Source organism: Hyla sarda, chromosome 4 (assembly GCF_029499605.1).
Source record: "Hyla sarda isolate aHylSar1 chromosome 4, aHylSar1.hap1, whole genome shotgun sequence".
Taxonomy (NCBI): domain Eukaryota; kingdom Metazoa; phylum Chordata; class Amphibia; order Anura; family Hylidae; genus Hyla; species Hyla sarda.
Window position 1 is genome coordinate 401,643,216 of NC_079192.1, and position 17,355 is coordinate 401,660,570.

A 17,355-nucleotide genomic window follows, 5' to 3' on the forward strand; every position below is an offset into this window, starting at 1 on the left:
TCAGCAAAAGTAAGTAAAAAAAAAATTGTCATATAAAAGCCATACGTGTGAAAAGATTGATAAATCTCCTTCCGTACGGTTCATTGAGTTGGTACGAACCCTTTTTTCGTTCTCGGAGGGTGTGGGAGTTTTCTGTGTTTGTCGTTTTAAGCTCAGACATGTCTATGCGCTTTGTTATTGTAGCGTTTTTGAGAGACCATGGTTGGTGTTTATCGCTATAGCACAACCACGTTTCATTAACCCCATTATATCTGCATCAGGAAATTGCTGATTTATCTACCGTCTACTGACTTCATGGCCTGCCAGGAGAACTCATGTAGGACCTTTGGGTCCCTTACGTGGTGATTTGGAAACAGTGGTGGAATTGCACTAAATAAGCAAAAATGTGAATTTGTAGCACATACAGCAGGTTATAAAATGATGGGGAAATGTTTGTTCACTAGACCAGAGCCCCTAAAAATACAGACCCCAAAATCAGGCCTGTACTGAAGTGGTTTGGTTTTAAGACCCCCGAGAGGAACTGCTCTGTTGACTGTATGTTCTTTGTGTTGTTTGCCTACATCCCTTGAGGTTACACGGACTCTGAAGAGACGGCTTCCTATTGTATAACCTTATATTACACCATAATAAGTTATAATTATAACATAACAATTGTACAGTCTCCTCTTTCTAATGTGGAGTCTCAAGAACTGGATGACTTAAAGGGGTACTCCTCCCCTAGACATCCTATCCCCTATCCATCTCAGGTGCGGCACCCCAGACATCCGGTGCACAGAGCGAACTTCACTCCATGCCGGATGACTGGCGATGTGGGGCGGAGGCTTGTGACATCATGGTCACGCCCCGCTCGTGACGTCATGCCCATGCCCCCTCAATGCAAGACTTGCATTGAGGGGGCACACGGGGGCAGAGTCGTGACGTCACGATCAGTCCCTGTGGTCGGGAGGCATAACATTGAGAGCCTCCAGCGCTTCTAGCAGTGCTTACAGGTGGGTGCTGCATGCTAGATTGCGGGGTTCTCCAGCGGCGGGACCCCCGCGATCAGACATCTTATCCCCTATCCTTCGGATAGGGGATAAGATGTTTTGGGGCAGGAATACCCCTTTAAATGTGTCGTCTTTTCAGAAAAAAATATTGCAGCGCTGTACTAACAGCCTCTGGCATCAGGGGACTGATCGTTGACTAATAAAGTTAGTCTCCTATTCTTTAGCCCCTTAGATGCCATGGTCAATAGTGTTTGAAAGAGGGAGTGGATGATGTCTGTTGATGCCCCACAACCTGTAGACGAGAGTAAAAACAAAGTAAGCAGCATAAAACACTTGCGCTATAGCTAAACTTTATATGTATACAATGTATAGAAATGAATCAATAAATTAATATGTACCCCCCCCCCCAAAGTGTACCATTAAATCTTTACCTTATTCTGCATAAACACAACTGCGTTAACGGGAAAAATAAAACATTTTCTTTTTCTTTCATTTTGCTTAAGTACTTAAAGGGGAATTCCGGTGGAAAACTTTTTTTTTTTTATCAACTGGTGTCAAAAAGTTAAACAGATTTGTAAATTACTTCTTAAATAATCCCTGCAGTACTTATTAACTGCTGAATACTACAGAGGAAATTCTTTTCTCTTTGGATTTTTTTTTCTGTCTGTCCACAGTGCTCTCTGCTGACACCTCTGTCCATTTTAGGAACTGTCCAGAGCAGCAAATGTTTGCTATGGGGATTTTCTCCTACTCTGGACAGTTCTTGACACGGACAGAGATGTCAGCAGAGAGCACTGTGGATAGACAGAAAAGAAGTCCAAAAAGAAAAGAATTTCCTCTGTAGTATTCAGCAGCTAATAAGTACTGAAAGGATTTAAGTAATTTACAAATCTGTTTAACTTTTTGGCACCAGTTGATTTAAAAAAATAAAAAAAAAGTTTTCCACTGGAGTACCCTTTGAATATAAAAAAGAAAAAAAATGGTATCACCGTATTCGTATCATACTATAACGTTAGTTCATTTTTACCATAGGTGGTAAAAAAATGTACATAGTTTATGACCATTACATGACCACCAATCGAAAATTCGGGGACTTCTTGCTGCACTCTTGCCCCATTATTTTGCAACACATAATAAAAAAAGGTTTTACATTAAAAAAAAAACAACCTCAACATCATATTGGAATTAACTAAGGAAACTTTTCTCTCTTGGGAACAGGTAAATTTGTCATCAAATCCCTAGAGACTGGTGCTACCGGATTTACTCAGCATGACCACCCACGTGACGCTGGAAGATGCGTTATCTAACGTGGACCTGCTGGAGGAGCTGCCCCTCCCTGATCAGCAGCCATGCATCGAGCCTCCGCCGTCCTCCATAATGTATCAGGTAAGTCATCAGATGACCCTCACACTCCTATACATAGTCACATGACCTGATAATCACCGACATCATGGAGCTGTGTTCTATAAACTATTCTGGTGAACCCTACCAAACATAGTTTATATAGCATTTTCCCTTTAAAATGGGCACTGTCAGACACAAAAACTTTGATATGTTGTAAATCATGTATAACCAATAGGTTTTGCAATTGCTTTTATTAGAAAATTTTCAGTATTTCATACTGAAAAATCCAGTCAAACAACTGCCCCCCTGCCTGCTTGGACACATACTAGTCCTGCTGTGTCCATGAGTCATCCCCTATGTCATGGACACACTTCCTTGATTGACAGCTGTGAGCGCAGGGAAAAATCCTCCCCCTGTCAGCTTGTGTCCCGCTACTGTCAGTGAGGACATGCTGGGAGTTGTAGTTTTGCTAATACTAGGGGAGATGTGAGCAGACAGCATACTGAGGGAGGGGGCGGAGACCTGCACAGTGAGGCCACGCCCCCTCCCTTTGAGAGGAATTCAGACTAGTGAGCTAAATTAAAAGTGGAATAAAAAAATAAATAAAGGTGCTAGACACATAAAAATTAGATGTACATGGTCAGGAGTAGGTACTGAGTGATATATAAAAAAAAAACATTTTTTGTTGGATCGGACAGGTACCCTTAAATTTTTATGGTTGTGAATTTTGAGCTCACATTACCTCTGTTTTTTTTTTTCTTACAGGCCAACTTTGATACTAACTTTGAGGACCGGAATGCCTTTGTTACTGGTATTGCTAGATACATAGAACAAGCTACTGTTCATTCTAGCATGGTGAGTATTGGTGAAAAACATGTCGAGTTCTATGGTAAAATATGGGAATCAATTGTCTGTGTCTTATTTAGCTTGTGTATAGACGGCAATAATAAAATAATAACATCTGTCAGCAGCTTGTGGACAGTTTCCTAGTAGCAACGGAATTATTTTCTACGCTGCAGACCTATATTTCCCTATCTGCTGCATATGATAGAGGGACAAACAATGAGCTCAGGGATATATAGTTTCCTATGAACTGATTCAGTGTTTTTTTAAATCTAAACTGATGTTTTTTTATGTAAATTGACTGTTCCGAACGCTGGAGCCGGCGCCGGGAGCTCGTGACATCATAGCTCCGCCCCCTCATGCCGTCACAGCCCGCCCCCTCAATGCAAGTCTATGGGAGGGGGCGTGACGGCTGTCACGCCCCCTCCCATAGACTTGCATTGAGGGGGCGGGATGTGACGTCATGAGGGGGCGGGGCTATGACGTCACGAGCTCTCGGCTCCAGCGTTCGGAACAGTTTGTTCCAAACTGAGCAGCGGAGAACTCCTTTAACCTACTCCTAGTCCTGCTTCCCCCACCCACTCTGAGAAAACCTGTGAGTCTTGCTTACCACTCCCACTTAAAGCTTGTGAGTCCTGCTCCATCCACCCACACATATAGAGCCTACACAGGGTGATACACAGCTTGTATGAATGTGTATACATGTAGAGCTGTCAGTCACTTATGGGGTACCGTAAGAGACCAGACAGATGATTATATTTGGGCTGATTTTTTTTTTACTTAAAGGGGTACTCCGCCCCTAGACATCTTATCCCCTATCCAAAGGATAGGGGATAAGATGTCAGATCGCCGGGGTCCCACTGCTGGGGACCCCGGGGATCGCTGCTGCAGCACCCCGCTATCATTACTGCGCAGAGCGAGATCGCTCTGCACGTAATGACGGGCGATACAGGGGCCGGAGCATCGTTACGTCACGGCTCCGCCCCTCGTGACATCACGGCCCGCCCCCGTCAATACAAGTCTATGGGAAGGGGGCGTGGCGGTCGTCACGCCCCCGGTCATAGACTTGCATTAAGGGGACGGGCCGTGATGTCATGAGGGGCGGAGCCATGACGTCACGCTGCTCCGGCCCCTGTATCGCCCGTCATTACGCACAGAGCGAACTCGTTCTGTGCAGTAATGATAGCGCGGTGCCGCAGCGCCGATCCCCGGGGTCCCCAGCAGCGGGACCGCGGCGATCTAACATCTTATCCCCTATCCTTTGGATAGGGGATAAGATGCCAGGGGCGGAGTACCCCTTTAAAGGGATACTCTGGTGGAAAACCTTTTTTATTTATATATTTATTTTTTATCAACTGGTGCCAGAAAGTTAAACAGATTTGTAAATTGCTTCTATTAAAAAAATCTTAATCCTTCCACTACTTATTAGCTGCTGAATACTACAGCGGAAATAATTTTATTTTTGGATCACAGCGCTCTCTACTGACATCACGAGCACGGTGCTTTCTGCTGACATCTCTGTCCATTTTAGGAACTGTCCAGAGCAGCATATGTTTAGCTATGGGGATTTTCTCCTGCTCTGGACAGTTCTTAAAATGGACAGAGATGTCAGCAGAGAACTCTGTGTTCCAAAAAGAAAAGAATTTCCTCTGTAGTGTTCAGCAGCTGATAAGTACTGGAAGGATTAAGATTTTTTAATAGAAGCAATTTACAAATCTGTTTAACTTTCTGGCACCAGTTGATTTAAAAAGAAAAAGTTTTCCACCGGAGTACCCCTTTAAATTTCTGGCATCAGTTGATTAAAAAAAGTTTTCCATCGGAGTACCCCTTTAATCCTGTGATTCATCAGTATTTGGGATTTTTAGGGAGGTATGGGATGCAGAATTGCTTGATACTGCAGATCCTATGTGAGAAAACAGAATGTTGAACATAAAGAAAGGATTGTCTCGCTGGTTTTCAGGATCAGTGTATATTTGATCATCCTTTAAATATACAGAAGCTGGAAAAGGGTTAGGACACAGCTACATATACGGCACAACGCAACACAACACAATCTATTTACAAGTGGTCCCTCAACATACGATGGTAATCCGCTCCAAATGGACCATCGTTTGTTGAAACCATCGTATGTTGAGGGATCCGTGCAATGTAAAGTATAGGACAGTGGTCTACAACCTGAAGACCTCCAGATGTTGCAAAACTACAACACCCAGCATGCCCGGACAGCCGTTGGCTGTCCGGGCATGCTGGGTGTTGTAGTTTTGCAACATCTGGAGGTCCGCAGGTTGTAGACCACTGTTAGAGGAAGTTGTACTCACGTGTCCCCGCCGCTCCGGACTGTCACTGCTGCCCTGGATGTCGCCTTCCTTCGCTGTCACCGCGTCCCCGGGGTGTCCCCGACGCTCCAGCAAGGCCTCTGCTTCCCCGGCATCCGCGCTCTCACGTCGCCGCCATCACGTCGCTACGCACGCCGCTCCTATTGGATGACGGGACGGCGTGCGCAGCGACGTGATGAGGACGATGGAGAGCGCCGACGATGCAGGGGATCCCGAAGAGGACGCGCCGGAGCCCAGAGGACAGGTAAGTGATCGTCACCGGACCACACGGGGCACCGTAAACGGCTATCCGGTGGCAGCTGAAGCAGTCTGCGCTGCCGGATAGCCGTTTATGCAATGGCCCCGACATACAAAAGCATCGTATGTTGATGCTGCCTTCAACATGCGATGGCCTCTGAGAGACCATCGTATGGTGAAATGATCGTATGTCGGGGCCATCGTAGGTCGGGGGGGGGGGGGGGTCACTGTATGTGTTTGCAAAAACAAACAAGTGTTTCAGCACACATCATTTTGGGTTTCATTGCAATATTGCTGCCTATGTCCATCCTTTACAGGCTGCACATCACTGCATAAGGCCGGGTTCACACCACGTTTTTCAACTACGTTTCCCGTATACGTTTTCATCATTGAAAACGTATGGAACCGTATTGAAAACCGTATACATAGACAAATAATTGAAAACCGTATGCACCCGGATGCAATAGCCAGATTTAGACCAGATCTACCCATTTGTATTTTTATCTTATTTTATATATTCATACATTCGACAACCCTTTCTCTCTACGCATTCTGCATATTCTAACCGCAGTTAATGAATAGTCTGACTATACTGGGACCAACATAGAAATTGTGAAGAAATCCCAACCCATAGGGATTTTAGGACTCTTTGAGGACTGATACCATCTTTTATTGAATTTCTATATTTAGCAACTAGACACATAGGAAGATATTTATTAATTTTGCCGGTTGACAGTTTATTTTTACCCTTTTTTTTTTCACTTTGGTTTTCGTGGACATGCACCAAATTTATCATTTGGTGCAAGTTGTTAGTAATTTTGGCTCAAATGTTGAAATCAGCTGTTCACAGCGCCTTTTACACACTACCGCTAGAGATGAGCGAACTTACAGTAAGTTCGATTCGTCACGAACTTCTCGGCTCGGCAGTTGATGACTTTTCCTGCATAAATTAGTTCAGCTTTCCGGTGCTCCGTGGGCTGGAAAAGGTGGATACAGTCCTAGGAGACTCTTTCCTAGGACTGTATCCATCTTTTCCAGCCCACCGGAGGACCGGAAAGCTGAACTAATTTATGTCAGGATAAGTCATCAACTGCCGAGCCGAGAAGTTCGTGACGAATCGAATTTACTGTAAGTTCGCTCATCTCTACTTACCGCGTATTTTACCCTGTAGAGCAGCCATTTCGGAGTCCCTCCTGCAGTATATCAGCAAGCGACATGAGTTATTTTCTTTTGTGAGGTTATAGCCGCCATGTGAAATGGAATTTTATTTTCTAGTAGTTTTTTTTTTTTTTTTTTTTTACTTTAGTGCAGTGGTCTTCAACCTGCGGACCTCCAGATGTTGCAAAACTACAATTCCCAGCATGCCCGGACAGCCAACGGCTGTCCGGGCATGCTAGGAGTTGTAGTTTTGCAACATCTGGAGGTCCGCAGGTTGGAGACCACTGCTTTAGTGCTTACCTTTCCTGAACCTGTGCGGCCATGTCCAATGGCAGCTCAACGGAGGGTGAAGGTCCCTCAGAGACAACTATGTCGCAGGATAGTATTGAGCAGCCCTTTTTAATGTATTTTGACGCCTTTACATTTTTTGACATTGCTAAGTGTGTTTTCCATGTGCAAAATTTCTTGGCGGTGTTTTGGGGCAAAAAAAAACCCCTAAAGGTGCAAAATTGCGCCAAAGATCGATTGGCGCAAATTATGAATTACTGACTAAAGTTAAAGGGTACCTCTCATCAAAAAAACTTTTGATATATTATAGATTAATGTATGCAGAATAACTTTACAATTGCATGTTATTAAAAAATATGCTTCTTTCTATTTAATTTTCCACTTTGAAGAAATGACCACTAGGGGTCTCCCTACCAGTCCTGGCAGCAAGCATTTCAGACTCATGCTGGAGTCCTAAACACTACGAGCTGCCAGTCTGCTTTGTTCACAAAGGAGAACACTCAGAGCTGCCAGCCTGCTTTGTTCACAGCCTGTTTGGCTGTGAACAAAGCAGGCTGGCAGCTCTGAGTGTTTAGGACTCCAGCATGAGTCAGAAATGCTTGCTGACAGGACTGATCGGGAAAAATACAATAGAAAGAAGCATATTTATCATTAACATGCTATTGGAAAGTTATTCAACATTCATTAATCTAAAATATATCAAAAGTTTATTTGATGAGAGGTACCCTTTAAAATCACACACAGGACTGTGTGATTTTGAGAAAATTGTAAAAATGACAGTGGAGAAGATGCGCCAAACTTTGGCGCAAAAAGACACTGCGCCAAAGCATTGCGCCAAAGTTACGTGAAAAAAAAAGACATAAATCCTTTGATAAATACCCCCCATAGGGTATTTGTGTCTTGATCGGTTAACCTCGAATCCCTTACTTGTGAGCTGCACTTCCTCCATTTTTCACTATACTTAGATCTTTTTTTGATGCAGTAATTGAATGTAATGACTATTTGTATTGTTCTTATGCAGAATGAGATGCTGGAGGAGGGGCAGGAGTATGCGGTCATGCTGTATACATGGAGGAGCTGCTCTCGAGCCATTCCACAAGTAAGTAATGCTACCTGCTACTTACTAAGACCTCGTTTACTTCTGTTCGTTTCCCCTATGATTCAAGTCTTGGTTGAGGAGGAACTTCCACTTCTCATCTAGACCAGTGTTTTCCAAACCGTGTGTCTCCAGCTGTTGGCTGTCCGGGCATGCTGGGAGCTGTAGTTTTGCAACAGCTGGAAACACACTGTTTGGAAAATACTGGGCTATACAATATTTGGCCTCCTATTTTTAAAGGGTACTTCTCATAAAAAAAAACTTTTGATATATTATAGATTAATGTATGCAGAATAACTTCACAATTGCATGTTATTAAAAAATATGCTTCTTTCTATTTAATTTTCCACTTTGAAGAAATGACCACTAGGGGTCTCCCTACCAGTCCTGGCAGCAAGCATTTCAGACTCATGCTGGAGTCCTAAACACTACGAGCTGCCAGTCTGCTTTGTTCACAAAGGAGAACACTCAGAGCTGCCAGCCTGCTTTGTTCACAGCCTGTTTGGCTGTGAACAAAGCAGGCTGGCAGCTCTGAGTGTTTAGGACTCCAGCATGAGTCAGAAATGCTTGCTGACAGGACTGATCGGGAAAAATACAATAGAAAGAAGCATATTTTTCATTAACATGCTATTGGAAAGTTATTCGACATTCATTAATCTAAAATATATCAAAAGTTTATTTTATGAGAGGTACCCTTTAACCCCTTAAGGACGCAGGACGTAAATGTACGTCCTGGTGAGGTGGTACTTAACGCACCAGGACGTACATTTACGTCCTAAGCATAACCGCGGGCATCGGAGCGATGCCCGTGTCATGCGCGGCTGATCCCGGCTGCTGATCGCAGTCAGGGACCCGCCGGCAATGGCCGACGCCCGCGATCTCGCGGGGGTCCGCCATTAACCCCTCAGGTGCCGGGATCAATACAGATCCCGGCATCTGCGGCAGTTCGCGTTTTAAATGAACGATCGGATCGCCCGCAGCGCTGCTGCGGGGATCCGATCATTCAGAACGCCGGAGGGAGGTCCCCTCTCCTTCCTCCGTGCGGCTCCCGGCGTCTCCTGCTCTGGTCTGTGATCGAGCAGACCAGAGCAGGAGATGACCGATAATACTGATCTGTTCTATGTCCTATACATAGAACAGATCAGTATTAGCAATCATGGTATTGCTATGAATAGTCCCCTATGGGGACTATTCAAGTGTAAAAAAAAATGTAAAAAAATGTAAAAGTAAAAGTAAAAAAAAAGTGAAAAATCCCCTCCCCCAATAAAAAAGTAAAACGTCCGTTTTTTCCTATTTTACCCCCAAAAAGCGTAAAAAACTTTTTTTATAGACATATTTTGTATCGCCGCGTGCGTAAATGTCCGAACTATTAAAATAAAATGTTAATGATCCCGTACGGTGAACGGCGTGAACGAAAAAAAAAAGTCCAAAATTCCTACTTTTTTAATACATTTTATTAAAAAAAAAATTATAAAAAATGTATTAAAAGTTTTTTATATGCAAATGTGGTATCAAAAAAAAGTACAGATCATGGCGCAAAAAATGAGCCCCCATACCGCCACTTATACGGAAAAATAAAAAAGTTAGAGGTCATCAAAATAAAGGGATTATAAACGTACTAATTTGGTTAAAAAGTTTGTGATTTTTTTTAAGCGCAACAATAATATAAAAGTATAATAATAATTGTCACGATGCCGGCTGGCAGGAGGTGGATCCTCTGTGCCAGAGAGGGATGGCGAGGGCCGTGCTAGTGGACCGGTTCTAAGACACTACTGGTTTTCACCAGAGCCCGCCGCAAAGCGGGATGGTCTTGCTGCGGCGGTAGTGACCAGGTCGTATCCACTAGCAACGGCTCACCTCTCTGGCTGCTGAAGATAGGCGAGGTACAAGGGAGTAGGCAGAAGCAAAGTCGGACGTAGCAGAAGGTCGGGGGCAGGCGGCAAGGTTCGTAGTCAGGGGAGATAGCAGTAGTTCTGGTACACAGGGTATAAACACACAAAAACGCTTTCACTAGGCTCTAGGGCAACAAGATCCGGCAAGGAAGTGCAAGGGAGGAGACTAGATATAGCCAGGAAACAGATGGGAACCAATTAAGCTAATTGGGCCAGGCACCAATCATTGGTGCACTGGCCCTTTAAGTCTCAGGGAGCTGGCGCGCGCGCGCCCTAGAGAGCGGAGCCGCGCGCGCCAGCACATGACCGCAGGAGACGGGAACGGGTAAGTGACCTGGGATGCGATTCGCGAGCGGGCGCGTCCCGCTGTGCGAATCGCATCCCCAACGGCCATGACAGGGCAGCGCTCCCGGTCAGCGCTGACCGGGGAGCTGCAGGGAGAAAGGCGCCGTGAGCGCTCCGGGGAGGAGCGGGGACCCGGAGCGCTAGGCGTAACAGTACCCCCCCCCTTAGGTCTCCCCTTCTCTTTATCGGGTAACTGCCTCCCCTGGGATGAGGACACCGGGAAAGGAAGGAGGGATTCCTCAACGGCAGGCAGAACCGCAGGAGTAGGAATGGGGAGAGAGGGCAGAGGGCGAGACCTGGCACGGGGCAGTGTGACACCAGGACGGGGGCCATGGGGTGGCACAGAGGCTTGCCTGACGGGACTGGGAGGGGGGGAGGGGCATTTCCTGTGGCAGGCAGAGTCCTTAATGACCTTAGGGGGACCGGATACAGGAGGAACCACAGGGTCACGGCAGGGAGTACTGGGAACCGGTTTTAGACAGTTCTTGGAACAAGAGGACCCCCAACTCCTGATCTCCCCAGTGGACCAATCCAGGGTAGGGGAATGAAGTTGAAGCCAGGGAAGTCCAAGGAGAATTTCCGAGGTGCAATTGGGGAGGACCAAAAGTTCAATCCTCTCATGATGAGATCCGATGCTCATAAGAAGGGGCTCCGTGCGGAAACGTATGGTGCAATCCAACTTGGCTCCGTTGACCGCGGAAACGTGGAGTGGCTTGACAAGACGGGTCACCGGAATGCGAAATTTATTCACTAGGGACTCTCGAATAAAATTTCCAGAAGCTCCAGAGTCCAGGCAGGCCACGGCTGAGAGAGAAGAGCTGGCTGAAGCAGAAATCCGCACGGGTACCGTGAGACGTGGAGGAGCAGACTTGGAACCAAGAGACGCCACACCCACGTGAGCTGGGTGCGTGCGTGCGTTTCCCAGGCGTGGAGGACGGATAGGGCAATCCACCAAGAAATGCTCGGTACTGGCACAGTAAAGACAGAGATTTTCTTCCCTGCGGCGATTCCTCTCTTCCTGGGTCAGGCGAGACTTATCCACTTGCATGGCCTCCTCGGCGGGAGGCCCAGGCGTAGATTGCAACGGATACTGTGGGAGAGGTGCCCAGAGATCTAAGTCTTTTTCCTGGCGGAGCTCTTGGTGTCGCTCAGAAAAACGCATGTCAATGCGGGTAGCTAGATGGATGAGTTCTTGCAGATTGGCAGGAATCTCTCGTGCGGCCAGCACATCCTTGATGCGACTGGATAGGCCTTTTTTGAAGGTCGCGCAGAGTGCCTCATTATTCCAGGATAATTCTGAAGCAAGGGTACGGAACTGTACGGCATACTCGCCAACGGAAGAATTACCCTGGACCAGGTTCAACAGGGCAGTCTCAGCAGAAGAGGCTCGGGCAGGTTCCTCAAAGACACTTCGGATTTCCGAGAAGAAGGAGTGTACGGAGGCAGTGACGGGGTCATTGCGGTCCCAGAGCGGTGTGGCCCAAGACAGAGCTTTTCCAGACAGAAGGCTGACTACGAAAGCCACCTTAGACCTTTCAGTGGGAAACAGGTCCGACATCATCTCCAGGTGCAATGAACATTGCGAAAGAAAGCCACGGCAAAACTTAGAGTCCCCATTAAATTTGTCCGGCAAGGACAGGTGGAGGCTAGGAGTGGCCACTCGCAGCGGAGGAGGTGCAGGAGCTGGCGAAGGAGATGATTGCTGAAGAAGTTGCGAATGTTGGCGCACAATGGTGGACACTTCCGACAGCTGGTGGGTTAGATGGGCGATCTGTCGGGCGATATCAGAGACAACTGGCAGGGGAACCTCAGCGGGATCCATGGCCGGATCTACTGTCACGATGCCGGCTGGCAGGAGGTGGATCCTCTGTGCCAGAGAGGGATGGCGAGGGCCGTGCTAGTGGACCGGTTCTAAGACACTACTGGTTTTCACCAGAGCCCGCCGCAAAGCGGGATGGTCTTGCTGCGGCGGTAGTGACCAGGTCGTATCCACTAGCAACGGCTCACCTCTCTGGCTGCTGAAGATAGGCGAGGTACAAGGGAGTAGGCAGAAGCAAAGTCGGACGTAGCAGAAGGTCGGGGGCAGGCGGCAAGGTTCGTAGTCAGGGGAGATAGCAGTAGTTCTGGTACACAGGGTATAAACACACAAAAACGCTTTCACTAGGCTCTAGGGCAACAAGATCCGGCAAGGAAGTGCAAGGGAGGAGACTAGATATAGCCAGGAAACAGATGGGAACCAATTAAGCTAATTGGGCCAGGCACCAATCATTGGTGCACTGGCCCTTTAAGTCTCAGGGAGCTGGCGCGCGCGCGCCCTAGAGAGCGGAGCCGCGCGCGCCAGCACATGACCGCAGGAGACGGGAACGGGTAAGTGACCTGGGATGCGATTCGCGAGCGGGCGCGTCCCGCTGTGCGAATCGCATCCCCAACGGCCATGACAGGGCAGCGCTCCCGGTCAGCGCTGACCGGGGAGCTGCAGGGAGAAAGGCGCCGTGAGCGCTCCGGGGAGGAGCGGGGACCCGGAGCGCTAGGCGTAACAATAATGGGTATCATTTTACTCGTATTGACCCTCAGAATAAAGAACACACGTCATTTTTACCATAAATTGTACGGCGTGAAAACAAAACCTTCCAAAATTAGCAAAATTGCGTTTTTCGTTTTAATTTCCCCACAAAAATAGTGTGTTTTGGTTGCACCATACATTTTATGATATAATGAGTGATGTCATTACAAAGGACAACTGGTCACGCAAAAAACAAGCCCTCATACTAGTCTGTGGATGAAAATATAAAAGAGTTATGATTTTTAGAAGGCGAGGAGGAAAAAATGAAAACGTAAAAATTAAATTGTCTGAGTCCTCAAGGCCAAAATGGGCTGAGTCCTTAAGGGGTTAAACACCCCTTTTTCCGCTACTTAAAGGGGTACTCCGCTGCTCAGCGTTTGGAACAAACTGTTCCGAACGCTGGAGTCGGGAGCTCGTGACGTCATGACGTCATGCCTTACCCCCTTAAAAGAGTACTCCACTGGAAAACCTTTTTTTTTTTTTTTTTTTTTAAATCAACTGGTGCCTGAAAGTTAAATAGATTTGTAAATTACTTCTATTAAAAAATCTTAATCCTTCCAGTACTTATCAACTGCTGTTATGATGCACAGGAAGTTCTTTTCTTTTCGAATTTCCTTTCTGTCTGACCACAGTGCTCTCTGCTGACACCTCGGTCCATTTTAGGAACTGTCCAGAGCAGGAGCAAATCCCCATAGAAAACCTATCTTGCACTGGACAGTTCCTAAAATGGACAGAGGAGTCAGCAGAGAGCACTGTGGTCAGACAGAAAAGAAATTCAAAAAGAAAAGAACTTCCTCTGTAGTATACAACAGCTGATAAGTACTGGAAGGATTAAGATTTTTTAATAGAAGTAATTTTCAAATCTGTTTAACTTTCTGGCACCAGTTGATTTACATTTTTTTTTTTTTCGAGTGGAGTACCCCTTTAAACCTGGCCTGTGCATGTAATGGCTATTTATTTGTATAGTCACCTTAGGAGGCTACAGCGGCCAATGCAGAGGAAATCTCTTTTTCCTGGCTTACAGATGAGTTAGAGAGGCCGCACCCGGTCCACTATGCCATTTTCCAGTTACATAGTATGGTTGAAAAAAGACATACGTCCATCAAGTCCAACCAGGGTATTGAAGGGAAGGGTGTAAGGGGATAAGGGAAAGGGATGTAGTTTTATAATTCTGCATAAGCATTAATGTTATTTTGTTCCAGGAATGTATCTAACCCTGTTTTAAAGCTGTTAATTGTTCCTGCTGTGACCAGTTCCTGAGGTAGACCGTTCCATAAATTCACAGTCCTCACGGTAAAGAAGGCGTGTCGCCCCTTTAGACTAAACCTTTTCTTCTCCAGACGGAGGGAGTGCCCCCTCGTCCTGTTTTTTTTTAAGATATCTCCTTCAAAATTAAAAGGAAGGAAATCATAAATGATTGGTCAACGTGTCTTTGCAGGTAAAGTGTAATGAGCAGCCAAACCGTGTGGAGATTTATGAGAAGACAGTGGAAGTTTTGGAACCCGAAGTCACAAAATTAATGAAATTCATGTATTTTCAGGTGAGATATTTTTTCTTTATAAATTGAAGAAAGGATCGTCCAGCGCTAGACTCAGGGAACAGGTACTTTATTTAGGATGCCATGGAGAACAAACAGGTACCCGAAAACTTGTGACGCGTTTCGGCTTGAGTCACTGAGCCGAAACGCGTCACAAGTTTTCGTGCACCTGTTTGTTCTCCATGGCATTCTAAATAAAGTATCTGTTCCCTAAGTCTAAGGTTTGTTGCTTTAGCTCATTTATAAATGTTGACCAGCAGCTCGAGGCTTTATTTCTTCCAAAAACAGCACCACCCCTACCCTCAGGTTGAGTGTGATATTACAATTTGGCTTTATTCAAATTACAATTTGGCTTTATGCTGTCCGGGCATACTGGGAGTTGTAGTTTTGCAACATCTGGAGGTCCGCAGGTTGAAGACCACTGCCCTATTATTTGTATAGAAGATATGTTTTTATGAATTGTATAACCCGTTTAAAGGTGTTATCAAGTGTTTTATAAAAATGTATTTAGTGCTGGGGCGGGGGATAGAAAAACAAGATCTTTGCCTCCCTCCAGTCCCCCTTAAGTCTTGGCTCTTCTTTCTGCCTCCAAGATGAGAGCTTGCTGCAGGACCTGCCGTCTTAGGCAGTCATTGGCTGCAGTGGAGTCCCATCTTGGCCAGTGATTGGCTGAGCTGGCAGGTCCAGGACCTGGGGACTAAACAGTAGCTATGTGGGACTGGGGCTAGGTAAGGATGTTTATTTTTCTATTTTCCCTCTGCCCCAGCAGCATATTAACTTTTCTTAAAGGGGTACTCCGGTGATTAGACATCTTATCCCCTATCCAAAGGATAGGGGATAATATGCCTGATCGCGGGAGTCCCGCCGCTGATCTTGCACGCGGCACCCTGTTTATAATCAGTCCCCGGAGCGTGTTCGCTCCTGGTCTGATTACCGGCGCCCCCGTGTGACCACACGCTCCGCCCCTCAATGCAAGCCTATGGGAGGTGGCATGAAAGCTGTCACGCCCCCTCCCATAGGCTTGCATTGAGGGGCGGAGCGTGACGTCACATGGGGGCGGAGGCGTGACGTCACACGCCGCCGGCCCTGTGGTCGCCGGTAATCAGACCCGGAGCAAACACGCTACGGGGACTGATTATAAACGTGGTGCCGCGTGCAAGATCACGGGGGTCCCCAGCGGCGGGACTCCCGCGATCAGGCATTTTATCCCCTATCCTTTGGATAGGGAATAAGATGTCTAAGCACCGGAGTACCCCTTTAAAGGGGTAGTCCAGTGGTGAAAAACGGACTAAGGATAGGGGATAAGTTTGAGATTGCGGGGGGTCCGACCGCTGGGGCCCCCTGCGATCTCTCTGTACGGGGGCCAGGCTCTCCGGCCACATAGCGGGTGTCGACCTCCGCACGAAGCGGCGGCCGACACGCCCCTTCAATACATCTCTATGGCAGAGCCGGAGATTGCCGAAGGCAGCGCTTTGGCTCTGCCATAGAGTTGTATTGAGGGGGCGTGTCGGCTGCCGCTTCGTGCGGAGGTCGACACGCCCCCTTCCCACGGGCTGTCAGGGCTCCGTACAGGAGATCGCAGGGGGCCCCAGCGGTCGGACCCCCCGCGATCTGCAACTTATCCCCTATCCTTAGGATAGAGGATAAGTTGTTCACCACTGGACTACTCCTTTAAATCACTGAATAAGGCTACATTCACACCACGTTTTTACAATACAGTTCCCGTATCAGGTTTTTGATGAAAAGCAGATTCCTCAAAACCGGACTAAACTGTATCAAAACGTGTGTACAAATTTGAACCCATATACGGTTAAAAACCGTATACAGTTTGAAAAATGATGTCCGGTTGCATCTGTTTACGTAAAAGTTTTTAACTTTTCACTCCATTTTGAATAAAGTTTCACTTGTTTGATTGAAATTCCAAGAAAAAAAACTGTGCAAAGTCAAAAACTAGAGATGAGCGAACTTACAGTAAATTCGATTCGTCACAAACTTCTCGGCTCGGCAGTTGATGACTTTTCCTGCATAAATTAGTTCAGCCTTCAGGTGCTCCGGTGGGCTGGAAAAGGTGGATACATTCCTAGGAAAGAGTCTCCTTGGACTGTATCCACCTTTTCCAGCCCACCGGAGCACCGGAAAGCTGAACTAATTTATGCAGGAAAAGTCATCAACTGCCGAGCCGAGAAATTCGTGACGAATCGAATTTACTGTAAGTCCGCTCATCTCTATCAAAAACCGTATGGTGCAAACCGGATGGAACCATACGCACATACGGTTCTGTACGGTTCCCATTGACTCCTATGTTAAAAAAAGAAAACGTATACGGTTTAATACGGTTTTTCACCCGGACCAAAAAACGTGGTAGTCTCCTGTTTCGGGTACGGGTAAAAAAAAAAAAAGGACAAAACCGTAAAAGACGCAAAACAGACTAAACCGGATGATGCGTTTGACATACGGTTTATAATGTTAAGTCAATGTATACGGTTTTCTATACGGTTCCGTACGGTTTTTAACTTGAAACCGTGTACGGGAACTGTATAACAAAAACGTGGTGTGAATGCAGCCTTAGTCCTTTCTAAAGAACAACAGCGAGTACCAAAGAAAGGAACAATACAAAGCATTGTCTCCGGTACAGAAAATCTAGATAATAGATACAAAGAATAACCAGTTCCTCTGGAAGTGTCACTCATAACATTTGAGGATAAATGTTGTAAAATGAGTTTGTATGGG

General features: G+C 46.4%; 1 protein-coding gene across 2 annotated transcripts in view; it reads left to right on the top strand.

Moving 5' to 3' along the window:
- Positions 1–17,355, top strand: part of CYFIP2 (cytoplasmic FMR1 interacting protein 2) — a 109,403-nt gene that overhangs the window by 17,882 nt on the left and 74,166 nt on the right. For both annotated transcript variants that reach the window (XM_056517359.1, XM_056517360.1), the window contains exons 3-6: positions 2,205–2,372; positions 3,096–3,185; positions 8,214–8,291; positions 14,527–14,628. In XM_056517359.1, the coding sequence (XP_056373334.1) occupies positions 2,256–2,372; positions 3,096–3,185; positions 8,214–8,291; positions 14,527–14,628 (387 nt within the window). In that variant the 5' untranslated portion in view covers positions 2,205–2,255. The remainder of the gene's footprint in view (positions 1–2,204; positions 2,373–3,095; positions 3,186–8,213; positions 8,292–14,526; positions 14,629–17,355) is intronic.